Here is a 27698-nt window from a genome sequence, read left to right as displayed (position 1 = left end):
CGTAAATGCAAGAAAAAATCATCAACCTTTGGAAATTGGATTTGTACCGTAGCCGAACATTTTGGAAAACCGACGTTTCGCACCCAAAGTTTGTTAACTTATCAGAAAGTAACAGCTCATATTCGGATAGGAATATTTCAAACAATCCAGCTAAGTTAACACTTCTAAATAGGTTTATTTTCTCCTGCCCTGGTGTTCACGTTTAATGCACATCCGTTCTTCCACCAGCCCAGCGCTATTATTGTGTATTACTTCGCTCACACCGCATGATACAATTAGCTAATCAATGGTACGTGTGAATTATATTATGCTCGTGTGTGTTTCCATTTTTTCCCCAAAACACCTATATTCTACCATTGGGGGTACGGTGTTTGTCGCATTATCAGTAAAAAATAAACGTAAACGTTCTACTACAAATCATCCACGCCACCGTGCGCTTCTGTATGCTTATGTTGTAGCTATTGTTCCTAGGTTGTCTCTAAAAGTCTTACAAGTTTCTTATAGCTTCTACACATGTTGCCTCTAATTCGTGTGTTGAATAAGTAGTATCTGTTAAGCCTGCTCGTTTCGTACGTTGTTGCTGAATTGCGTGTATCTTGGTTTCGTTAATTATTAAGTACTTTTTGGCTGCAGTGTTGACGATCGCAGTTCCTACGATCGCCCGCATGGACTAGAATAGTTGGTTAATCTAGTGAGCAGTTTCATGGACAGACTTGGAGCACAATACTGAACTAGAAACAACCTAACGAGTACTGTATGGCTTTGTAGTTAAAAAGTAATTCAAAATGGAAGCATTCAAACGTTCGCAAACCATTCGCTTGATTTGCACCTTAACTTTCCTTCGCAATCACGTAAAAAAGGACATTAACTTAACAACCTAATCGGATTTTGTACAACGCGCTATGGGAAAGAAAGCGCAGCATTCTTGTAGGAAAACTAGTTTACACTTCGAGTTTGGACCAACGTTCCAAGTAAACTAAGAGACAAAAATAATCACATATCCAGCTGCCGGTCCTGCAACTGTCCCTCACTGTGCGTCGTAGCGTCCAAGGGCTGCGTAGACTTCGGCCCGCTTTTCGTCGATCGCTGCGTGCATCGCCGGACTGTACGGATCAAACTGCAGGATGCGTTTCTTGCGCCGATAGATCCCTTCCTTCCGCATCAGTGCACAAGCGAGCAGCTCCTATGGGGGAAGGGAAAAGATAGGTTAGCTTCGTTATCGGCAAACCTGGCCCAGGGGGCTCACCTCGTCCGGCGTGTGGTTGAGAAACTTCAGAATACTGCGTAACGTTCCCTCGACGTTGGCGACCAGATCGTCGTAGAACACGAGCCGCACCTCGCCGGTAAAGTTTTTCGCCCAGGAGAGGTTCGTTTGTTCCCACGCCCAAAGTTTATTTTTTACAAATTGGGTCCAATCTAGAAAGCGCACCGGAAAAACTTGTTCAGGTGAAATTGGGCAGCGTTCGGTCGGGCGCGCGCCGGCACCATACTCACATCGACCCTTGGTCCTACGGTAGCGGTCGGGCGAGGCAAATCCAACGTGGCCGCCGGACTGGCGGTTGAACTCGGCGAGGATGGCCCGCTCCGGGTCACGGACGAGCAGGATCGCTTTCGTGTATGGGGCCCAGGCGTTCGGGCCCCACTCGTGCGTTTTTACCACCAGCACCTAAGGGGGTAGGGGAATATTAAGTACGAGGGGAAAATTCCAAATTCCTCAGAGGGGTCTGTGGATGCTGAAGCATATTTTGCGAACTGGATCAGATTATTCATGACTTGAGGCGTGAAACAAATGTACGATGGGGAACGTAATTATATGCTGCAAAATGCCCGGATCTAGTTCTGAGTAATTCCTGCATAAACAAGGACAGTTGTCATCCTAGGGCTAGCTAGTTTTCTCAGAAACCCAGATTTGCTCTGCGTTCGTTGAAAATACGTTTCGAATGAACTGAAATTATTTTCTTAGGAAATCCCAGAGAAGCTGGGATGTTAATTGTAGGAAGTCAAAGGAATAATATGATGTCCAGTTTGGTGAATAATTTTGGATCCTAGTTCCAGAATGGCACTCACCGAAGAATTGGCAACGCTCTCCGCCGGGAAGCCACTTTTGAGGAGTCCATAATCTTTGTACACACTTCCTGTCAGAATACCTATGGAATGAGGAGAAGCGGATGAAACCACGACCCTTTTGCCCCACCCTTTCACCCATCGATACGTACCGGTGGCCTGTTGTAGGAGGTACCGCAGCCAGGTGTTGCCACTGCCCGGGAATGACACGAGCGCTGCCAGCTCCGGCTTCGACCTCCGCAGCTGCCCTTCGCTGCTTCTTACGCTATCACTATCCACTAGCTTACCACTAGGCGCGTCACCGTTGTTAGGCCAAACGGACTGCGAGGAACTGCTGGTGACCGGGGAGGCCAAACTGCCAACGAGCGGCACCGCACCTCCCGCCGGCTCGGGTACTGAGTGTAGGTTCTGGTTGTGCTGCTTCCTCAGGTCACCGTTGTTGCTGCCGCTGCTGCTGCTGCTGCTACCACCACTGCCACCCTTTCCCTGGTGATAGCTGTACACGCTGAACTTCTTGACGAAGTGTCCCGGGAATGTCTGCAGTAGCTTGGGCGGCTTGCGGGGTACCCGGGCGGGGGCATCGCGGTAGTGGAGCTCGGTGCACCACTGCAACGGGGGCTTCTTGCCCATCAGGCCCAGGTCCCGGTTGCGCAGCGTCTCGAACTCACCGTACCCGCGCGGCCCATGAACGCCCCGCTTCTGCTGCGGTCCCTGCAGGCTGACGAAGGACAGGACCAGTATGCCACCGACGTACACCAGTATGGTGCCGGCCACCCCAAACAGTCGCCAACCGCGCAGTGCCATGGCCGCATTATCGAATCTGGAAATGGAACCACGAATGGGCGGCGATGTGGTTAATGAAGATTAATGAAGAGATTATCTTAATTACGAAACGTTCGGCTGCCAATGAAGTCCACACGGAATCCAAGATGGATGAAACTGGAACTCCAAAGGGTAGTGCCAGCAGCAATAACAACAACGAGTTAGCTCTATTTAATAAACACTGAAATGAGCTCCACGAACGTGCGTGTGTCGAGTTTTGCCAACACTTTAGCTTTGGCACTGAGAAATAAGACCAGCGTTATCGCACTGAAGACGCTTACCACTTCGCCAAGCCATCTGTCCGCGACTACCTCGACCTCCCACAATGGTCTCCCCACTTTGATGAGCACTTCTTTGGCGCATTTCTGCTGCCCTTAGCCGTCTGCAACCCGGCTGGTAAAGAAATCACGCCCGGACAGAGTCAGTATTTATTGACTATATCGTGGAACCGCTCGTCGATCGCTCTACGTGGTTGTTTGCGGTGGATCAACCGGAGGTGCCGGGGGAGGGTGGGTTCGAGCGCCCGTGGCACACAGAAGGAATGCCAGCGTACGTGCCATCTCGCGGAGTAGTAAGCGCTCGAAGCGATGACCTCATGCGCAAATACTACGCCCTCTCCCTCCACGTGGCAAGAGACCTTCGAGCGACGGTGGCACATTTGGCGTGTCCACAAACGGAACGGCGTTGTTTATCGCTGCACAGTTCACGTGTTTTCCGTTTCGCGCCATACCGAAGCTCAACCGTTTGTCATGTTTTTAACCCTACTTAGGAGTTAGGAATCAAGGTTCTCAGAATAAACCGGTTCGAGTTCGAGATCGCTCTTTTATCCTCGAAAGGGTGCTCGTTTTTGCATGCACGTGTGAGTTTTCAGAAATAGAAGCCAACCGTTTACCGCCGTCGCACAAGCCCTTCGGTGTGCGATCAGCCGGGACCACTTAACCTACTTGTGCTCCCAAACTGAACCCCCGGGAGATACGGTGAATGGGTGTACAATGTCAACAGCCCAGGAGGAGGGCGGAAGCCGTATACAACGGGGTGGTGGGTCGCTGGCGTGAAGACAAAGTATTTTTTACCCCGCCTATGAATAGATCGTTATCTTCCGTTTGTCGTATGGATAATTATCACGTAATGCGGGTGTGACAAATGTCGACAAACAGCTTCGATGACCAATCGGTAAACATTGCGGTGGGCCCATTGTCAGCATAATTGGATGGGTCAGTACGGTGAAGTAATTTATGGTGTCGGTAGAGCCATTGCACGGTTTTGCAAATTATGGGTCATTAGATAGCTGATTAAAGCTACCTCAATATCAATTAAATCATTTTATCACCTCGTTTTAGATCGAATCAAAGCGATTGTTTTAATAAATCATAAAATTACCAACAAGAGGCGCACAAGTCTGGGGTCGACTTTTGCTATTATTAAACGGTTTTTACCGCTGGTCTTAACGCTGGCTTCGTTGTTTTGTTTTCTACTATCATCAAACGAAAAGGCCAACTTGCGCCTGCACTTTGGCACCAGTTTGAAGCATAGTTTCCCGAGGACGCGGTGCCCCAGAAATGCAAATTCACGCGAACAATGCAACCGAGTGGACACCGCCGTCTTTCGTGGCGTTTTGAGTCGTCGAGTGGTTTTGGCAGCAACGACGGCGACGGCGACATTATAGTTTTGAAGTAGTAAAACCTCCTCTTAACCGAGGAAATTTGCTCGTTGGTCTAGATTTTCTTCATCGTCGTAAAATGGTGAGTGTTGGTTGTGAGTTTTTGATGCAAAAGTCGACGAGGTGCATTTAACAAGGACCGGGCTTAAACTGAAGTTTTATGTTACGCCCTTCGTGTACGCTCGGGAAATTGGCAAACACAGCGAAGATGTGGTTGTTTATGTTTTAAAACGTAGAGATTCTGCTTCGGTGCAAGGCAACCTAAACCTTACTCACTGAAGTAGTTAAAATCTACTAGTTTTTAAAATTTATTGGTTTGTCGTTGTTTTCACAGTACTGTTTTATTTACTTAACCCTTTCACGACCAAAGGAAATATTTTTCCCATTTACAAAACTCGTTACTGTTTGTTCAACTATTATCAAAACGATGTTTTTGAAACGAAACATCAAAGAAAAAATTATATCAAAGGCGGTAAATGTCTTTCTGAACGAATAATGGTGGGAAAACCTCACTTATGGTTTAACTGACGATGAGTTTACATTTTCTATAAATATCTAGTTTATTATCAAAATGGTATTTATTAAAATAAACATTTTCCTTCATTAAACTGAGAGTTACAAAATCTTTTCCAATCAGTCAAATTCAACATTAAAAAAGAGAAATATTTTGAATCCCAATATTATGACATAAAAACAGTCTTAACATGCTGATGACTGTCGATGTAATATAAAATAAAAGCAGAAAAGAAAACCAAAATGATCCATTTATGGTAGATGATTAAATTGTTGCCAATTGATTTACCATACAAAGAATGAACGATACAAAAGCGCCCCAACTGAAAGCCAAAAGAAATAAATTCATTAATCGAATGGAATATGAATCGTTTTCCCGCTTTTCCTGTACACGGCCACTTTATTGGAAATTTGATTTATCTGTTCCAAACAGGTTTAGCGAACGGTGCCGAGCGATGAAATCACACACAGACACCCGCCATTTGCCAGTTGGACGCAAGGGCGATAATTAGGCGATAATTTGTCGATCGATTTTGGACAACCCGAGCACCGTCGCTCGTTTTGGGGGGGGTCGGCATCAGCTTTCGAGGGCACTCTTTCGATGGGCCTCTGACCGACACGTTGCCAACCAGCTGCTGCTCTAATGAGTGATCTCTTTACCAACCCAGGGCCACAAGGCTATCGAATGACACGATGGATGCTGGCCCGAGGGCACCAGCATACCAACGACGACGCTGAGGACGACGGCGACGACACAATGTTTCGCATAAAGAACCGGCTAACGAGTGTTAAGTGCAACCTGACAGCGATTTCCATTATAGGCACAGCACGGCATCACAACGCGACGCTGGTTGGTGTCGAAGTACCAACCCTCTCCGCCGGTGCCAGCGGGAGGGGACGACCCTTCGGGCGGTTCATCCTTGCCGGCCTTGTCGGCCGATTCGCCGTACAATGCACCGACGCGGCCACTGCTGGTGGCTTTTATTATCCTCCCTGGCAGCGCATAATGGCGAACGAGAGTTGCCACCGGCCAGTTAAGGAAGTGGATGTGCGAAAGCCGTTTCTTCATGCCGTGCTTCATCGCCTCAGCGCTGCGGGTCTCAAAAAGGACCCTCCCAATAGCCGCTGACACCTACCTCCCCTGGCCAGGGAAAAGTTGTCCCATACACTGTTGACTCTATCCGATGGATATCTTTGACGTGTGGATTACGGTGGCATGTCTAACGGATGTTTGTTGTGCGGTGTTGTCCAGGACAAGTACTGTTTACATTCAGTCCTTCCTTTTGTTCTCTAGCACTTTTTTTTAGATGTGTTTGTTGACCTTCAGTACCAGTGTTGTTGCCTGTTGTTGTGTAGAGAACTCCACTATGGTGCAAGGAAATGCGGGATGTTCTAAAGTAATTGAAAAAGGCCTCTTCGGTGAGAGATGACCATATCACTTCATCATCAATCTGATGATGACTTTTGGTAAACTATATTTATCAAATTTTATCATATACAAAACCAAAACATATTTCACTTGGCTTTTCATGTAGTCCAGCACTCAGTAGGTTTTCGTAAACCACTCTACATTGCATTGTAATACATTTAAAATTAAATTGTACAGTCATAGCTGTCAAACAAATCTATTATAAAATGATTTTTACATTTCAAAATCGGGTCGGCCAAGACATGATGAGCCAATTTATGAGCATTAAACTGCAGTAAACAGATCGTTTTTAGATACTTTTATTGAACATAAGTTGAAGATTCGATAGTATATAAATATGGCAAACCGCTAAATGCCCAGTAATGGAGATGGAAGCATATGAAATATTATTCGAAATTTCATTTTACAGCAATAAACGGGCCCTCCAGATAGATATTAACCAATATACTTGAGTGTTGAGCCAACTATAAGGTAATAAAACATATTTACTTCGAGGAATGACGCATAAAAAAATATCATATAAAAACCGTTCCCCGCCATGTTGTTGTCATCGATGAGTACGATAAAACGGAACTGTTCTTGGGAACCGACAAAGTTTCAAAAATATATCGACGAATGATGGCCACCGTCCGACTACGATACCTTTCAAATAAAAACAGAAATGTGGTATCAAAATTGCAAAATATACCAATTTCGCGTGAGCACGGAGGTTCTTGGAGGACTGGTTCTCTTGAGGATTGATGTTTGGCAACGGTCCTTTTTCTGTCACGCTGTCATTGGGGAGTGTACTGTTTTTTATTGGTTGTGCTTGAATACGCCTGCCTTTGAAAAATGATTTTCCAGTCAAATATAAAGTTCGTTAATAATTGAACACTGACGCAACGCATTGGGAACGCGCGAAGGGAATTCTCTTGTTTCCGTCAATTTACGGTCGTCTGTTTGAGTGATATATTTTGTTTTAGTTATTTTTCTCATGTATTTGCCCAGCGAAATGTTGCCTGCTTGCCACCGGCCCTATATAGACTCTCTATAAACTTTAACATGAACGTCATTTTTCTTACTAATTCATAACTTAAATCTCTTTAGAAAATAATGTAAGTGTTCCCTTGAAGCGCACCCCGAGTTTTCCGAAATTTCTCGAAAACTTTACGTGAAATATTGTGCTTTGAAATATTTTTCGTTTCTAACATGAAAGTAACATTAAATTACTATTATGGCTTTAGAAATACTTCAAACTGAATGAAACCAAAAATCACTCTTGGACTGGAGCGAATTCTTTGTATATCAGGTCCTCTTAAAGTTCGAACTCCTTTCTCCGTGTCGGGTCGAGACAGGAAGCGGTGGTATTCAGGTTGAATATGATTCAAAGTTCCACATTCCTAGAAAATTCTTTTTTCATAACACGTAAGAAATCGGAAAATAAATCTCGTTCTGTGCACATAGAATATATTCGACTAAATAGTTATGAATTACCCTGGAAGTGAATACATTACGCAATCACCTCCCCGGCTCAATCAATCTTATATAAACAGGGTGTAAACTAGAACCGTTCGTTGTATTTTCCCGGCATCGAATTGCCAATGGATCCAATAAATCATACGCCTCCGTCGCTGCAGAAAACTATGCAGCTGGGCCCGACACGAACCGGCATTCCATCCGGCCCACGAATAGGAAATCTGCATGTTCATAGCCGCAGCGCCGGGCATGCTGCCACATCCTGCCAGCATCGAGATAAGTAGCTAGCTTGGCTGCCGAGTGTGCAGATAAGCCCGTGCCTACGTAAGAGAAAAATGGATATCACTTCCAACCACCAACACCACCACACATACACACACACACACATCCCTGCTGGGGAAGACAAGCTTTCAATGTTTCGTCCTATAATATAAGTGTTGCAAACTCGCACATTGTGGGACCCATTTCGTTGAAGAAAATCTTGCTTTAGGCAGCAAGAGAGTGTGAATGAAGCTACTTGGTGGGGGCAGAAGGGGGGTACTGGATACCGGGACCCCGACGGCTGAGATGTTATTGCAAATTGCGTCGGGTACGGAACGACTTATGGGTTTATTGAATTTTTTTCTGTCTGCCTTCTCGCAAATAAATGCAACAGAGGCAGAATGGAGACAAGAATGGCATTCTCGAAGACAGCGGCAATGTTTTCCCGTGTCTCGTTGCATAAGGTAAGTTTTTTTTCCTTCCATTTGTCACTTTTCTCGTTTGAATTTATTTTCACTTCTTTCGGCCACCCCCTTTTCAACGTCCTATGTTTTATGGTTGATTCATGTCCCATTTGTTGTCAACTTAGGGAATTGTTTTGTCGTTGGTGCGACTTTTTCTTGAGAATGCTGTTCGTCTACATTTTGTACGGAAGTTTTTAACTCTTCGGGTTTATTGCGCAACTTGATGGTGGCTCTTAGTAGTTTATTTGAAAGCCTTCGTAGAGAGTTCAACAATAATCTAGGTTTATCCAGGGCTATTGGGGTTTAAATTTAAATAAAAATGAAGAAAAAATCTTAAACTTTGCTGGCTACATTTAAAATGTTGTAGCAATTTTATTACCTACAATCGATCAACCACTTTCCGTTTCGTAGTAGCGTGTATTTCCCCTTTAAAATGAACTTTGCGAGCACGTTCATTCGCAAACATTTTTCCAACCTTCGCCCATGTCGGATATTTTACACTAAAGATCGAACAATATTTCAGCAAAACCGAGCTTTTGATGCTTTTTCGTTGTTCGGTTTTCGGGAAACCATAAACACGACATTACGATTTATTGCTCGGCAGTGCACGGTACCTGTTTTCGATCGTTCGTGTGCTCCACGGCGAGGCGTGCCACCGTTTTCGGCAGTCTTTTGAGAGCGTTTGAGTTTTATTCCCTTCTACCACTTAATAAAAAAACTAAAATAAATAAAAATAAAAAGGTAACCACCGGGTTTGTGTGTAATAATTTTCCCAACACGAAACCGTACCCACACGTGCCGGTGTATAATCGACCAGGCGCCTCCATCGAGGGCACGGCCGATTTTGCCGATTCCATCATCCAAGCAAGCATTCGTTCGGTAACGAGCGTAAAATTGAACACGGTTTCAAATAAAAACTTGTGTATCGTAATGTAAGTATTAGAGGGGGGAATAACTTCACCTTTGGATTCGGACCAAGCTTGAACGTGGGGTAACAGGTTTTGATTTTACGAGATGAAAGCCGGACTTATGAGGTTGGGTTTGATTGGCACGCAGTTAAAAGGTGAAAGCTTTTTTAGATTACTTCCACATCAAACTGTTATGCATTAAACATGATTTTTACCTTTTTGTCCGTTTTAAATTCTCTTTAATTAAAGCCTCATCCTTCTATAAAGTTTGCGTGTCTGTCAAACCCAAAAGTAGCTCAAGCCCCTCTTTGTGTGAAAATATCGTGACGAAGCGTCATTGCGGGATCACTTTAATAACTTAAATCTCCACGAAATGTGCACTCCGGGTTGCCCTCTGCAACGTTCTCTGCGCTGCAGTTTGTATTCTTTATCACCGCTGCACTTCCGGCTATTTATCCCGGTCCCATCTTGACACCAGGTAATTAGAATTCTGTCCAACTGGTCCACCTTCCGGAAAGGGGATTTTTTCACTCCGTCTCGGTAGGTTAAATGGTTACAAATGTCTGTGCCACCTTCGGCCTTCTGCTTTCTCTCCGTCCCATGTTCTGGTTTGCAACGACGTGACCATCGTGGACGGTAGCGCGCCCCTTCCGCCTTCGTGCCGCATGGAAATTTTCGCATCAAAAGAACAGGACGAGCACATTGTTGTCGGTCACAGCTGCCACCAGTAGCGCCACCGAGGACACTAAGCTGAAGCTTTATGGGGCTTTACGACTTTTGCTCCCGCCCGTCGAATTGGTTGCCGTAAACGGTGAAAAGTGTCCGCTTGTTTTTTTTTATTTTAGTGGGTCTGCATTAATTCGCATTTCTCCGGTTTAAATTTACACCGATAAATAAACACCCCGCTGGCAGCTGCTGATGCGACCTGAAATTATTCGTCATCGGGAGTGAGTTTTCTTTTTCGCAATCATAACGGGCTCGGGACGGAAGTGTATAAAATAATGAATATCACAGGCCGGTGCTGATGGTCCATTTAACTGCACGTTTCGATGTCGTATCGGAAATTAATTTTCCATTTTCGACCGCACGGTTCCGTGGAACGATAATTATGATATCGAAAGGCTGTTTCAGTACAGGGGTAATAAATGTAACAATTAATCAATCCATTATTTTTATGTGTCAGCTCGGGTCATATGGGTCGACAGTTTTATAAGCTGTTTATTTTGTAACACTATACTGGAAAGGATGATGCACAATTGATCTTTCAGCGTTCATTATACAATCCACTTGTCGTCCGATTGCATGCCATTTAAATTTTATACTATCCCACCGGGAACCACCAACCAAAGTGTATCACACTCGCACATAATCATTCCCTTGGTTTTCCTTTTCCCTCGACACTTTAGTACCCCACCGGGAACGGTCAGCAGAATTCTCCAAATCCCTCCCCCCGCGGCGGCTTGACCGTAGGAGGTATTATGTATCCGATCGATTTTCCCGACCCTTCCCGCGGATTTGCATAGTTTTGTGGTTGTTTTTCTGTTGGCTTTACATGTTGGCCGAGCGCTAATGGGACTTACTAAGGCGGGGCGATGAAGACACAGAACGGGGGCTGAGTCGGGGCGCTGATTGTTTTAGTTTTTTTTTTCGGGATAAGCTCCGCGAACCGTTCAACTAAGCGCCCTGCTAATCGCCTTAATGTGTTGGCCCTGCGGTAGGATAATGCCGGTCGGCAGGATGTTTTATAATATCGATCCCACCGGGGGCGGGTTGGGCGGATAGTATGCCATCGTCTTCGTCGTGGGGGAAACAGGGAAGAATCTCTTCACACCAGGCAAGCAAGCGAGGGGAGCCCAAAATTGACCGTGTTCCTATATTCCTGCGGTAGTAGCACCTGTAATCTGAAACGCGCAGGGAAATTGCTCGCCCCATGCGGCCAAATGGCACTTTATCTTCCCGAGTTTCCCCTAGGAGCGACTGAGGGGTTTTCATCAAGGGTTGGTGGCCTTTTTTTCGAACTTTGCGCAACCGGATGTTGTCAGGTGGAACCAAATTTGGTTACGGCAGTATCTTGCGGACCCATTTTGGGGGGAGGTGCCGACGGTTTGGGCAAACATTGATTATACGCTTACCTTCGGTGCGGCCGTGAAGCCGTGAGGCGACCCCTATGATATTAATCACGAAGCAATCGGGATTGGAGCGACCAACCTTTTTGTGGGAGGGGAGGATGGCGTCCGTAGTGAACCTTTCACGATGGAACGCACGGATGAATATTGGGAAAATTTATTATTGAATCCAAGATACCACCACCACCCGCTTTTCCTACCCTTCGCACTTCTGAATTAGGATCTAATTTCATGCGACCGGGGTAGTGCTGTGTGGCGATGTTTACGAGGGCACGTACCAATATGGCGCGTGTTTTCCTTCGACGAGGTAAAAGGTAATGCTGGTACGCTTTTCCTTCCCGTTCTTTAACTCCGCACCGAGCGGAGTTTGTGACCTTCGATCGGCGTGCCAAGTACCCTCGCACCATTAACGGCTGCCGAGCGAACAATTAACATTTCCCCACCCCCTCGATCGCGCTGTTTTCCACCTTTCGGGTCACTATTTGCCACTATTTCGTAATAAAAAACGGTATCTTAAGACGGTGGTGGGCATATTATTATTGTTGCCCTCCGCGAAGGAAAGCCATAAGCTAATGATAAACGAAACGGGGGGGATGTAGTGTCGACACGAAATCTGTCCCCGGTAAGGAAAAAAGGACCCCAACCCGCATCGTGGCGTGCGGGGGGAAAAATGGCATAAATAAACTCGATAAGAAATTAAGTATGGTTCGCCCGTTTTTATGTGCTGATAAAATTCACGATTTCTGAATGCCAACGTGGTCGGTGGAATCGGAATGGAGAGCTAGCGACCCTGGGTGAAATAAATAATATACCATTAGGTTAGCATTTTGATAAGATGTTCGCTCGATGCCGATTCTGGTTCGAAGGCGAAAGAGGCACGGCAAGGACTAATCGTAGTTCATGACGATTTTATTATGCTGTGAATGGGAGATTACAATATCATTTTCACTTCTGAGGTTTAACCACAACCAGCACCGCCTTACGCACTGGAATATGTAAATGTTACGTACCGAACTTATGGTGGCCAGCATGGGCTGGAGGTAAAGCAGTGCGTACTGTGCAATCAGGAGCAACTCTTGCGACCTAATGAATACGAACGTTTTGATAAAGAAATGGTACGTTTATGTTTTCGTTTCGTAACCTAGCGAGCTGGCGAGTCTCAATACCGAATCCACGTTTTTCCATGCCCGATCGCGCACATTTTGTCCCGTCGACGACATTGGCCTAGAAAGAGGTTCTCGTCCATAGATCTCTCCGACCGATCTGTTCGACCACCTTTTTCTAACACTAACACGGTTATGATTAATATCTTGTTTGTGCGGCACGCAACACATTCCATCCGCAGCCAACGGATGTGTCAGACCGCGAGACACCTCGTCGGGATGGGGGAGGTTTTTTTTCCCTTCCTTTTTCCTCCCCGGGTTGTTTGTAGGATTCTGAGTTTCACCAGCAGTCATCTCGCTATTTATAACTAGTAGTACACTACGCTGGATATCGTAAGAAAGTTGGAGGTAAAACGAACCAGTGAGGTAGTCTTCGTTAACTATCTCATTTTCAACACTGATATGTTAGTCCAGCATTTCTAGCAACCCTACGGATACTCCCACTTTCTTGTTGCTTAACACTTAATTTCGAATTTAATATCTCAACAACGGTTGGATATTTAAAAAAGGCCTTTCTTAGAATCAAAGCAACAGCTAAAATAAAAATTTAAGACTTTTCTATACAACCAGCTCGGAGAACTAACTTGAGCACCCTTATATTGCTTAGGCCGCCAACATTTTAACCACCCAATTTTTCTTCTCTTTTTTATTTTTTTTAAATATTTGAACCTTTTTTTTAATGACCAAATGGCTGCTTTTTAGTATATTTGTTGACTATCTTTTGGCGTTTTTTTTTATTTTTTTATGCACCTCTCAAGCTCGGTGTAAAGCAAAAATGAGCGAGTTGGAGTTGTTTGCAAACTTTTATATTCATAAAAAGGAATAACATAAATTCAAAAAAGTGTTCGCTATAAATGAAATCAATGAAAGACTGCTCAATTAGGCACAGCAGCAGACGGAAACAAGCTGGTATTTGTAAAATACATAAACAAAATATGTAAATATACAGAACAGAGTATACAAAACTAGAAAAGTTATAACGTCCAAAATAGAGCGGTCAAAATTACCGCTAAAAAGCATTATCGTAAGATTCCAAAGCAGTGTATTCTAGTGTTAAATTTGGAACTAATTTAACTGTTTCTTTCGGTTGCATATTGGATTAAGCCTACATACGAATTCGGTGTTTATAAATTCGCTTGTAAGAGAACATGTACATAATGGTTGGTACCAAAAAGGAAATAAACTCAAACAGTTAACAAATTAAACAGGTTAGTTGAAAATTTCGTTTCCAAAATTAGTAGAACGGTTTTAATGTTCTATTCGATAATGATCTATTGGACTAATTTCGATCAAAATTCCATTGAAAATGTTTAAAAAGTGAAACTCAAATTTGATTGACTTTTTCCACGCAAACTTTAATAGAATCGCAAATTCGCACATCATAATGTAATTTTGGGAAACCAGGCATTTCGTTTCTTGCTGTCCAGAGGTTCGTCCTAGGTGTAACACGTTTGTAATGCGAAAGGTCAAACCCGTATCACGTCGCCTCAACTGATCGAGATTGCGTGCGGCAAACATCAAAACCATCACAACCGGAAAGAATATAGCAAGAAAAACAAAACCAAATCGAACACGCCAAAAAAATAAAGGAAAAATATATGCCATAAAACACAACTCGCACAGAACACACTCGCTGCACTGGTAGTTTTTCCGCCCATAAGTATGCTAGCCACAGTTTTTTCCACCGCGGGTGGTCGGCTGAACATTGGTTGACCGGTGAAATGGCGTTGGGGAACGATACAGAAGGACCGGAGGTGGGATTTAACAAACCGCATAGCGTAGAAAGGATCCACAGAATCGACCAATAATTAAACTAACCCATCATCATCATCATCGTCCTCATCCTCCCGGGGCCGGACATTCTGGTCGAACCACGTCGTGAAGGGATTGAGGGTTGTCGAAGCGCAGCGCCGGGCAAAAAGGGCTCGGCGGAACCGGTTCTAGTTTAGTAGAGTAAACGAGCCTACTACAACCTTCCCATCCGGTCGAACCCCACCTTGGTGGGTGGGGGAGGGGGATTGGAGCGCCGGGTGGTGGGCCGGATTTGGCGATGAGTGTAACCAGTTACGCTTAATTAACGCCGGCTGAAAAAAGGACACCTCGACCGAGGCGGACCGTGGGATACTTATTAATAATCGGTCGAGGGTGATGTGGTTGCGCTGTGGTTTTTCACAAATTTTCGGCCGATTGGAAGTGCCGGCAAAAAGCCGGGTGGCGATGGATGGTGACGGCGTGGAGGGATCAATATTAATCGGATGATCTCTTTCAGGCAATTCGTTGCGAATGGATGAGACGAAATCGATTCGGATCAGCGGTAAACAAGACGAAAAGGCCATCAGGAATGGTTGGGGGGGATGTGTCTAACGATCGATCAAACTTTGCTCGGCCAATATTGCCGGAGAGGAAAATTCATTCGACTACACACGATGCGGTCCGGTTTTTCGGATTTCATATGGGACTGGAACTATGTATTATGTTTGGTGTTGCCTTTGGAGTTCCGGAGAAAACCCGAATGTGTGAAATGCGTACAACTTCTGTCCTGATCGAACACCTCCCCACCACAAGTGCGTATTACCATTCAGTTGTCGATATATAGATTTGCTTCAAAACAGATATAAAATTTTCCCCACCATTCCATTTCCTACTTTCTCTGCCCCCCTTTCATCGTCATCTCCCCGAGAAAGGGACCGTGTCCTGAGAAGAAAATCCATTTTTCATAAGACACCATTTTACTGTGGACGCAACGCAGCTAAAAAGAGGTGAGGGGTACGGGTGCGCGGGGGCGCATGTTTTTTATTGGACTTTGGGGAATGTTTTTATCTGGCCGGCTGCCAAATCGCTCCGATGAAGGGACATCCAGCCGTTCCGTTCGGGAAAAAGGGATAACGAAGCATCCGCCGCGGCGGGACGAGATTCGAATGATGAACTTTTGCCGTGCCGGGCTTGGAAAGCGCCCTGCGATGAAAACAACCGAAAATGGCGACGCCACCCGAAAAGGGCTCAAAGTCGTTTCGGTGGAGGGGGAGGGAGGGGTTTTCGATTATGTAATATTAAAGGCGAAGGACGCGACAAACTCGATGTGACCCTGGTACGTGTGTGTATGTGTGTGTGTATGAGAGCGCCCGAGGTTGTGCAGTTATGTGAGTTCAATTTATGGCTAATTTGTGCATTGGAAGAAACGAGCATGATCTGTGGAAGGAAAACTCAAATGGTGCTTCATTAGAGGAAAGTCATCGAAAAGGAAATTCAAAACTTGGCCAGAGTTCAAAAACACTTCCCTACGAACACTAATTACTGATTGGATGTCGATGAGTCTGTAATTTGAACAAATTCTGACAATTAAACCCTCATTTAAAAAACCCCTTTTTTCGTTACAGAATATGCTTCAGTGAAAAGATAAAGAACCTGACTTCAGATTAAAAACAACATCAGTACCCAATTACATCACTTAAAACGTGTATGAAAAAAGTTTGTTTTGGCGAGAAATGGTCTCGAAAAGCATCTCCTGGCATGGGGCCGAGCGCGCCACCGTACTTTGCCGGCAATTATGGTATGCTTTGATAGTAATAAAAAACATTGTTATACAAAAGTTGCTCTGGTCATCTGGTCTGGTCCGCTGCCGACCCCTGCTCGAGTCCGTGAAGTGAAATTGGAGAACAATGTTCTTTGTTAAAAAAACACAAAACAAAACAAAAAAAAAAAACAAACAAGCAGGAGGAAAAACTCTCACTTCTTCCTTGCTGGAAAGCCGAAACGCCACCACAACGGAAGCTAATGCGCGGCGTGGGCGCTGGCGTACTGTTTCACCAGTCGCCTGCTTTGGCTTAATTGGAATGACAAATGGCTGTCGAAGTGAAACTCTTCCCCGCGTCGACCGACTCGCCGCTACGTTCCCCACCACCGGACCACCGGATGGGTCAGAGGCGGGGCGTCCCCGTTGCCGGAGAAAAGTTCCGGGCGATGGCGGGACGGACTTGGGACGTTCGTTTGCGGTGGATGAGTTCAGCTCTATCACCATCGGCACAAAGTTACCGAAAACTCGCCCAGACTGTCGGACGAAACGGGGATCCAATTAATGAGCCTTCGTCTTTGATGCAGTTTGTGCTCGACAACGACAATGTGTTTCGATGGCGTGGGTTGGATGTAATTTAATTAGGCGCACGATCGCACACTTCCGCCAGGACACTGCTGCGGTTCGGACTGCTTCAGCAGGGAATTGGTAAGCCGCCTTGTCGGAGTCGGATATGCAATCAATGAGAATACTGATTAAAAAATAACTATGCCATATGAACGAAGGAAAAACCGTGAAGATGCTCTTGATGCAATCGAACATTAATACTCTTGTTCCTCTCAAGTTTCATCTTCTTACAGCAACCAAATGGTTTCATCGGATGTTTTGGTGGATTTTAACCGAAAGGAAAGAAAAAACTGGCCCACCCCTCGGAGTGTCATAAACACGAAGCACCAGTTTCCGCTCCGGGGTGGGCTGTGTTTTGCGCCGTTCAATTGCATGCGGCTGTTCAGTGCAATTTAATTAATGCCACAGGGAAACCCATCGGCATCGCATCACCATCATCATCATCATCATCATCGGCATCGTCAATCGGCTCGTTTGCCTCGGAGGAAACGACGATAATGCCATTTCTTTGGTCCCGCAAAACCATCCCTTGCAGAGCCGTAGGTGGCACAGTTTGCAAATTAGTTTATGCTATGCGCGCAGGTACTTCCTAATGCTGCGGAGTGGATGGAACACTAGAGAAGGTGTGGGGGAGGTGGTGGGTTGGTGAGTGAGTATCCGCCCGCGGAAATGGCGAGTTTGTGTGAAATTGGAATTTGATCGCAGTGCCGGAAAAGCGGCGGAACGGAATGTGTGTTTGGTCGTTCGGTTTGGAATGAGTTCGAGATTAGAAGCGATCAGTTCGGGTCCGGAATGTCGGCATAGTTGACTATGTATTTAACCACAAGTGCGGTTAGCACGGCCCGATGGGACGAGAGACCATTGAATTGATTGTTCTGAAACGGTTTTGGGTAGTTTCCGCTGCGAAATTGTGGTTGTGTTCCGTTATATATTCAATGATTCAATGATGATGGCATACAAAAGCGCTTGGATAATTAATAGCACGACGAACAAATTGTACTTGTAGTTTTGTTGTTGTTTATAGTACTTTCCCATGATTACCAACATGTTCCCTTTGTTTTCAGTTTATTTTGTCTACATTTTATAATATTTGCTCAGTAGTTTTTGACTCATTACCATAATGATAGTTTTAGGTTATGAATAGTTTGAGCTGTTCAAATTCTAACCTAATAATTGAAAACAGTTTCATGTTATATAACATAATTTCAAGGAACTGGTTACAGAAGTACTTGATTCGAATGTGTAGTTATGAATTTATTTATTGGGGTATGACGGACGCTGCCGTATTGTTAGAGCCAACATGCTCTAACAGACTTTTTTGTTCTTAGGTAGTTATGAATTTAATCAATTATTTTTTTAATCATTTTTACCTTTGCAGGTCTAAAATATTTCGTTAGAGAGGAGCAAGCTGAGATTTAAAATGAATTCGTCTCTGGTTTTTCTAGCAAATTTTATTTGCTTGCGTTTGCCGTTTACGGTTATTTAAAAACCGTATAATATTTTTTAATGCGGTATATTAAAAAAAAATAAAACATTAAAAACAAAATCTGTTGTTCCAAATAATGGTAGCTAGTAAAGATAATTTTCTTCACTGATTAAATTAATCAGTTTGTCATTTAGCAAACATGATTGGATAGAATTAAAATGATCTTTTGCACAACCTTCTTCCCTTTTTAGTACCGGGCACATATCTTTCCAACGTAGTTAGTATTGAAATAAAATGATGACGTTGATGTCCCGAAGCAAAACATCTGCTAGCAGCGTCACCATCTTTGAAAAAGAAAAAGGAAAAACAACCCGACACTTTGTCTGAGTGAAACCATGACGAACCATTTATTTTTGGGTCCATTATGAAAATGAAAATAAGGGACGTTTCTGTCTAAATAACCTTAGCAAATAGCGGTATAACCTAATTTTTGAATGGTTTGAAAATGAATTTAAAAAAAACATACGGTGCGGGTTTTCTTCGCTTCTTTCCATTAGTCTTCAAAATTTCCTCCGTCATCTTCGGTCCATTATGAGCAAGGTTTTTAGATATTTTTATCACTTCCTTGAATTCGTGGATGAAAAACCTAACTCGTAACTGCGAAAATTGTCTCGTCCTCGGTTTTACCTAATTAGTTTTGATCGAAAGCCTTAGTTTGAAAATGTTTGTTATTAATTGACGGGGTTTCCAGTACCGTGGGTATTTCTACTGGCACGATGAGTATCACGATGGTCATAAAAAAAGGCTATCTATACCGGAAACAAAATGATTGATTTAGGCACATTAACCCAAATTGATTGATGATCGAGATCAGCAGGATGTGTGGGACACATGTTGAAACAAGCAACCCGAGCGGTTTTATCTCCTGCGAGCAGATGGAGATTTCCCATTTGAACATCGCACTGGAGTGTAGAGAGTTTTTGTGACACCCGTAATGTTAGAGAGCGCGTCACTGAAACACTATGGGCTCTAAAAATAACACACTAATGAAATTGTTTTGCTTCCAGTCTCTATCACACGAGGTTGAGCTGGTGTTGTTGGTAGAAAATTTAATCAATGTGAATATAAAGTTTTCCCCTACGCAAAACGCTCCACAATAACATGCACAGGTTCAATAAAGTTCGGTGTGGAGGCTACGCTTCCTGAAGCTGTAGTAATAAATAGATGCTATTCTGTCGATAACCCATCCGTCTGGATGGCAGGCTGGCAGTACCACAAATGGAAACCGAAGCCTTTTCCCTAAGCCCGGCGGCCGGATGCTGTTTTGCTTTTGCGGACATCCGGCCGGAGCTGCAGTTTGGGTGTTATTTCGGTGCGTGTTCCGCTCGCTCACGAAACTCGTTCGGTTATAGGCAGCAACGTTTCGGGGTCGCACGTTCGATATCCCGGCCAAAAACGGCGATAAACGATGGAGTAATTGAATTTCCAGAGCCCATCATAAATTACACACGAAACCACTAACGCCCCGCGCGCCGCCTAAAGCAGAGCACTTACAGCACTTTTGTCAGGGGAAAAAGCATTGGCCGAAGTGGGTCGAGCTTTACTGCAGTGGAAAGGTTCAGTTTTCCGATGGTCGGAATCGGCCGGCCGATCGAAAATCCCCAGCACCTGGACCTTACCCTCCTCTTTTTCGCTCGTACAAGCCGGAGCAGATTTCAGCCGGTGAGCTATGTGTTGTCTCGAGGGAAATTTAATTTAATTACAACTGCATAAACTTATTTTCCAGACCCTTTGTTTGCCAGCTAAATGTGGTGCAAATGGGTACCAACGGAAATTTGTGGTTATTGATGGGGTTTGGAAAATGTCATTAATAAATTAGGTTATTTGCACTGGTGGTACTAGTGTTATAGAATAGCATGTTGGCATAAAACTCCTACTTATGTTTTTCTTTTGTTCGATGGAGGCGCCTTATGTTTCACTGTGCACATTTTGTGTAAACGTATCATTCAACCGCAAACAACTTTATAACAATTTTGGCTTCTCTGTTAATGACGCCAAACAAACAATGCAATTGATTCATGGTCACAAGTTCTAACCTAAACACGATACAAAAAATGTCTCAAGGCATCACAGCGACGGAAATCGAATGCAGCCAAAATACGATATAAAAGTTGAAAAATAAAAACAAATCTTGACGAAAAAGAAAAAAAAACAACAACAAAACTATGCTGCTTTCCAAACACACAAACGCTCCATCGGTTTCCCATTGTGTTGTGGCAGGTTGTGTTGTTGCGGTACGGTTCGAACCATTGTGCCAGTTTTTGCCATCCCAAACACTTCTGTTTGGGTTTCCCGCGCCAAAACCACTGAACCGTGCTCCGCTATCCGGAGTGCCGTCAGCTGCGTAGCCCGGCACAATGGACCACCCCGTCGGAAAACCGGTCGGAAAGAGATGATGGGACGCGACTTTTTACCGTTTCGCGATTGGTGAACAGACACACTACGAAACGTAAAACTGCAACCGGGTTCGGTTGACGTTTCTTTTATGATCTTCCCGAGCCCGATCGGACTTGTTTATGCAACGTTGATGCATACGTTCACCCATCACCACCTTACCAACCATCCACCCACCCCATGCCGTCGAACGTTCGGATCGTTCTGTAACATCTGTTTGTTACGACATTTCCGATTGGATTCTGTGCCGAGCATATTTAATGCCCTGGGGAATGCAAAGTGGAAAAACTGGAAACAACAATGGCTCATATTTGTTCACTCATCCGCGCTAATTTGGGTTGCTTCTTGCATTTGTCCCTTTTGTGAGCAGAAAATTGTGTGTGTATTTTTTTTAAAATATATTTTTCAAACCATGTGAAAACTCACCAAACACCGAGCAGATGTGTTCGACGAATTGCAGCAATATGTGTTTGGGTGTGTGTGTGTGTGTGGGTGGGGGAAATTTATTTTTTGCACTAACCCACAGTCAGTCAGTCATCCTGTCAGAGTTCGGTAGCACATCTGTATCCGAGCATCCGTTAGCATCCGGGCCGGGTGGAAAGGAAAATAAATAAAACACCAAAAACAGAAAAGCCAGTTACAACAAATCAAGAAACAGCACGACACCGTACTACCGTGACGGTTGGTGGATCTCTCATTTTTTTTGCCCTGTCCCTTTTTTCCGATCGACTAACTCCGCATCGACAAAAAAAAACATGTATTGCGTCAAGTTCAACATATGATGCTACCTACAGTTCGTGTGTTTGCCTCCGTAGCCAGATGGCGCGGTGTTTGGAGGAAAAAGTAAAAACAACCTGAATGATTGAAATCTGAAAAAGCAATCGATTATTGACGAGCGGAGATTTTTCTCGCTCCCGATTTGCCAACACACAAACAGTGAACGTGTGCTGCACGGACGCGTCGGTTAGTCACTGTCTAATTAAGTGTTGTGTCACTGCTACGTATCACATTTCCTAGCATCAGTTAGTATCTAACGTTCACAGATTGACATTTCTGTTTGCAAAGAGATAAAGTTCGAGTTAACTCGAAATGATGGGGTTCAAATCGCACCCACTATCGAGTTTCACATTGGTTTTTTGTACATTCTGGTAAACATTTTCATACTTATTTCAATACACTTGTATGTGCCTCGAGGCCACAAAAGGATCGTGCTCGGTAAACGTCTGTTGCAGCCGACATCAACCTGTTCCAGATTACACCAAAACCGTAGGACAACGAGAAACTCTCATCCTTTCGATATGCAACTGCCGCACGAGGGATGATGGGAACGGGACATTCTGCTAGGTCATGTCCTAGGCCTAGCGTCCGTGTGAAACGCACCGGAACTGACATTGGCAGTGTGTCCGTGATATCGTTCAACCATGAAAGCGCCTTCGGGGCCAGGACACCCGGGACCAGCTCCAATGAAACGGGACGCTATGGGTGAATATTTCACAATTTTACCTCCGTCTTGCATAAGCTGCACATGATGGACACTATTCTGGCGGCTTAAACCCGCCGCTACAACAGAGATGAACACTTTTCTCTACAGAGCGATGATTGCACGTTCGGCGAAAAAGTAGTGGAAGGTTTCTTCTGACGATGGAAATGTTGTATCTACCAGAATCGTACCATAAGGATGGGCAGACATGAAAAGATCAGTTTGCAGTAAAAAAGCTTCCGAATCTTTTATAACCTTCACAGGTTTAGTAAGCGTTCAGGTTTGGTTAGATGATAAAAGAAATTTCAATTTAAAGAACCGACAAGTAAACTTGACTTGTTTTTGGAATTTTCATCGAAAATTATGGAACACTTATGTCGATCAAGCAACGCCTGTAATATTTATTTTCAAAAAATAAAAACATGTTTATTAAACATCCTCCTCCTGTCAAGTAGAGTATTAAAAACGATTTTTCCTCCAATGCCATATGTTTCCTTCAAATGGTTACATGGAATTTTGAACTGAAAATATTACAGACCACCCATCCTTGCTTGCAAACATGTTTCGATACAGCCGCAACAGCAAAAGTTTAGTTCATCAAACCAATTGTAATGACACGTACCCCGGGCCCGGGTGCTACATTTGAATTCACCGGAAGAGAAGAAAAGAACATAAACCGGAGCCATCTTCCTTCACGGTGACATTTGACGGACACATTTGCATTGACATTTGCATTTGCGGAGCGCCGCCTGTCCGGGTTGCTCTGATCGGGACGATGAGCTTTTCCCGTTCCGTTTTCGTCGTCGTAGTCGTCGTTGTCGTCGTCGTCGAACGTTCGTCGTTTGCAGCCGGTTCGAGTTGGGCGAGGGGAAGGACATTTGAATGTTGCTGTAAGTCGCAGCACGCTGCTGGATGCTGCAGGACATATTACAAGGACAGTTTTCGTATCTACTCGCCACACACAGGCACATACGGTTCCCTTTACGGTTCGAGTTGTTTTTGGTTCAGGAGTTAAGGATGTTCGGTGCGCGGGGACAGGTTCGCACATGGTACCCAACCACACGCAGCCGGTGTCAGGTAACGGTAGTGTGATTTTATTTCATGTTCAAACTTTGACAGCCCGTGAGCTGCGGAGTGAATCTAATTTGCAATTTATTTCATTTCATTCAAATTAAGTGCAATAGGACGACCCCAAATGGAGCAGGCGGTGGTACAGGCAATGGGTTTCGATGTAACAGTCGCACGAAACTCCGGATGAAGGACACATTTAGGGAATGGCATGTGGTCTGGAAGAAAAATAGAGTAACCTTTTTGGGGAAAAAACCAGCGAACGCAATAAGAAAGGTCTCGGTAAAAGCCTTTTGATGTGCAATTTGATTAACGATGCTGAAGCGTAGATGGTGTTTTATCAATCACATTTGGTCAGGGATTGGGCTTTGGGGATGGAGAATCCCGCATGAGGGAGGTTTTTTCTAGGAAATCCAGATGTTTAGCATAAAGAAATATGCCACGGCATGTCCTTTCTTTCTTTCTTCATGCATTCCAACAGAATTATTATTAAGCATCTTTGCCAAAATACATTGATAAGACAGAACTAGTGTTGTGTCTTATGAATCTTTAGGCGGGATTCATTCATATGAATCTTTCACTTAGGATTGATTCATTTTGATTCATGAATCTTTTGAGTTTCGAATCTTTAAACATTGATGAATCTTTTGAAACCTTAATGAATCTTTCATGAATCTTTCACGGATTTTCATGATTCTCTCATTGGCAAGGGTTTAGCCACCAAAAGAAAATGGAAAAGAGGGTCTCTTCCCGTTTTTCCTATGTTTTTCTTTCCAAAAAGTCATTCAGATTCATGAATCGCAATTGGAATTACACAACTCTAGACATAATACATTGATTATATGTCTATAAGACCACAATCCACGTTAACGAACCGTTTCAGCTAATCTTTATCGTTTTGAAGCAAATGAGGCATCAAAGTACCATCATCAAGTGCCTCAATTGTCTACCCAGCAGTTCCATAACGATTTACATCTGTTCGTTGCCGGGGAAATCTTTCCTTCCACCTTAAGATACAGCTTGCCGGTCCTGGTAGCTTCTTCGTGGAATCCTGACAAACGACACAATAAGAGTGCGTAAGTAGCAAGAGAAAGAGAGAGCGAGCTTACAATATAGAAAAATCAAGTTGTATACGGCCCAAAATGGGTGAGCACTTGAGAGTCGTTCCCGCAAGCTGGATCGGCTCAGATACAACGAGGTAGCGCTGGTTGGATCAAAGGACGTCGTCCGTCACCTGTCGCCATGGTGTCAAAAGGGGGCGCAGATCGCTTCGAGAGGAACCGGTCTTGGCCGGAGTGCTTTTGATCCTCGGTCCCGGTTTCGTCGAAAGTCAGTTTGCTTCGGCGAATGATGAAGTTTGAATTGGGTCGTTAACTGGGACGCGCGTCATCATTTTACATTCGTTTATCGTCCAAGTACGGCTATCAAGTTGGGATCCGACCGGATGTCGTGGCGAGGGCAGTTAGTTCAATCTTTTACGGAGAAATTAAAGTTGTGCAACATTTCCCTTCTCAATCTCAGTTCAAGGTTGTGGCAGCATTTTGCTGGGTGGTAAAATTTCATAATCATCCCAACTTCATCTCACACAATACCACACACATTAATCATGGATGCGTACCGCTGAATCATGAATGACCACCATTTTCCAGTGAACAACGGACAAAAGAGTGATGATAAATTCAGTTCATCATCATCATTTCGAAAATCGAGCCTCAAGGGAGCTTAGAAATAAACGAATCCTGAACCAGGGCGGTTTGTCAGAGTTCGCCAACGAAATAAACATGAACAGATAAAGATTTCGATAGCGTTGTGCAACGTAAAAAATATCCTTCAAAATGTCTCTTCTCAAAAAAGTTATCCATACTTGGAGGATTGCGCTTACCCAGTCTACTGCGTGAAAACGTTTAATAGATTTGCCAAATTAGCTAGAAAAAAATTGAAAACTTCTTTCAAATGACCTCTCGGACTTTGGAAAATCAGTATCGAAAAACAAAAATGCATTACACACACTTTTTGGACATGGCGTTCCACAAACGGTAGGAAAAGCCAAATAGAGCGCAGTATTTCAGGTCAAGTATTCGTGGTGCTTCTTCACGTTCGGAGGAAAAGTCTGTCTGTCCAATTAATTTGCTGACCTACTTCGGCTATAATTGAGCGTAATGGAATACCGCGTAGCTATTAATTTTTAATTGGAATCTGCAGTCACGCATTGCAAAAAAAAAAAATGGAATGCAAAAGAAGGATGCATTGCCACTTTAAAACGCACTTTAGTACAAAGCTATATTGTGAATCTGTTCGAAAATAAAACAATGGTTGCCCCCTAAACAAAGCTTGTTGTTTATATTGTTTAAATGGAAATGAATCAAATATACCCCAAGGCACCCATTGCGCCAGAGAAGCGGACGATGGTTAACAAAATTCTACATCTTTTCATGATACAATGGAATCGAGGAGCCGTAAGATCGTCGTGCAAGCGGACCTGCAAGTTGTTCACCGCCAGTACAGAACCATACGTTGCACGGAAGCAATGGAAAAGCTCAGAAGATGGCTTCGGACTTGTACGACTTTTTCCACGACCGTTCCGTCCTTGACAGCTTCGAACAGTCTTTGCGACACGGATCCCACCGTGGCAGGATAATTTCCTCGCACAGCATGGAATGACATTACAAAGGAAATTAAAAACAGCACCGCCTGGAACAGCATCCCAGCATGCCGTGCCTCCGGTTCCGTTCCGGTGGTCGGTTCTTCATTTCGTGAAGAAAGAAAAATTAAATTCGCACCGTTTCGCAACTCCATGCAACTCCTCCATCCTCACTCTTTCTTGGATCTTACGCTAATGGCGCATGCTAGGTCCTGCGAGAACCACCCCCGGTGTCTTTGGGGAATCGCTCCGATCGATAACCAATCCCGTCGAATGGAACCGAGAATTTTTTTGTTTTCGAGCTTGCGACGTGTTGTAGGAAGGTAGAACGGAGTTCGCAATAGGTTTGGTGATTAAATCGAAAACGGAAATAATGCCGAGTGCATCCTGCCAGGAAACGTCCTGCTGCAGCTGCAGAAAACGGGTTGGAAAGTTTTCTTCTAATTCGAAGTTATCTAATCAGTTCTTTGTTAGGCTCCGCTGGATCGAGCAGATAGGGAAAGAAAACTTTGCCCCGAAAAGGATTACACAAATGAAATGAAGAGCAACGTCAGCATGAATTAGTGGGGGAAAAGGAAACAAAAAACAAGGCGGCAAACTTGCACGAGAAATCCGCAACCTTGTTCTAAAAGGCATAGAAAAGCCGACGCGCGGAAGTATTGAAATCCGGAGCACGTATAAAAGAACCTGTGGGCAAAAACTATCGCCACTGTGGTCTGGTGTGGAAAAACCCCACGTGAATGTAATTCATTGGGTTATGAAACGGCGTTCGAGAATTCCTTTATCTTCCCATTCGTCGCTTTACATTGCGAACAATTGCTCCGGGTCCGTTTCGTGCCATCCGAGTTTTCCACGGCTGGGCAGGAATGGTGTGGAAACGCGGTTCGGATGTATGATTTTTCCGGCTCGCTTGCTCTCCATTTCCACTGCGAACTGACGGTGGCTGTTTGAATTGTGCTTTCTTGTGTTTAACTTACATCCTTTCACCGTAACCCAAGCGTTAAGTTGCACGCCACACACATACACAGCCACACTTAAACAGTACCGCACACATGGTGGTAGTAGTATCTTGGAAAACTTAGTCGCAAGGATGATGATGATGATGAAAAAACTAGAGAAAAATCGAGCGGTGGGTTTTCCCCCTCCCATCTAGTTTGACATCTTTCTTTTTCCTTTCAAGAGTGTAAGCAAAAGTGAAAACAAACACAAACTTTTTCCTCTTACTTTTTTTTAGGCCGCATGGCTTTACTTTTTACACTGCCTTCATTCCTCTGCTATCGTCGCTTGTACTTTCCAACGTTTCCAGTTTTTTTTTTCCAATAGCATATCCATGAATTCATTAGGCGTGCTTCAAAAGTTTATCGGATTGCTTGCTTATTTTCGTCGGTAACGTCGACGCAGCCGTTTCGTATCATTTGCGACGGAGAAGCATCGTTGGGAAGTGTGGACAAAAAAAAATGCAAAACCCAAACGGAATGTTAAACGTGAAATTATGCTGCCATCTTCACTTACCATTACTTCGGCGGTAGACCGTCGTTTCGTTGCTGCGGTTTTCTTTTTGCTGTTTTGTGCGCCTGGAAGTTTCCGGTTCCTACTATTTATCGCGTGTTAGTGTGAGACCGGTAC

At 44.3% G+C, this 27698-nt stretch overlaps 1 protein-coding gene across 2 annotated transcripts; it reads right to left on the bottom strand.

Moving 5' to 3' along the window:
• Positions 1-159: 159 nt before the first annotated feature.
• Positions 160-27698, bottom strand: LOC131272770 (WSCD family member AGAP003962). Of its 2 annotated transcripts, none has more exons than XM_058274621.1 (6): positions 27585-27698; positions 2217-2884; positions 2068-2147; positions 1495-1666; positions 1247-1416; positions 160-1183 (listed from the first exon to the last, which is right to left on the bottom strand). In XM_058274621.1, exons 2-6 carry the CDS (start codon positions 2866-2868, stop codon positions 1028-1030), a joined length of 1230 nt encoding a protein of 409 aa, XP_058130604.1. In that variant the 5' UTR covers positions 2869-2884; positions 27585-27698; the 3' UTR covers positions 160-1027. The 2 variants fall into 2 exon arrangements, with proteins under 2 accessions (XP_058130604.1, XP_058130605.1); XM_058274622.1 differs by lacking the exon at positions 27585-27698 and adding an exon at positions 3168-3191.

The sequence above is a fragment of the Anopheles coustani genome, chromosome 3 (assembly GCF_943734705.1).
Source record: "Anopheles coustani chromosome 3, idAnoCousDA_361_x.2, whole genome shotgun sequence".
NCBI lineage: Eukaryota > Metazoa > Arthropoda > Insecta > Diptera > Culicidae > Anopheles > Anopheles coustani.
The sequence above is the reverse complement of the archived record's forward strand: the minus strand, read 5'-3'. Positions and strand labels throughout refer to the sequence as shown.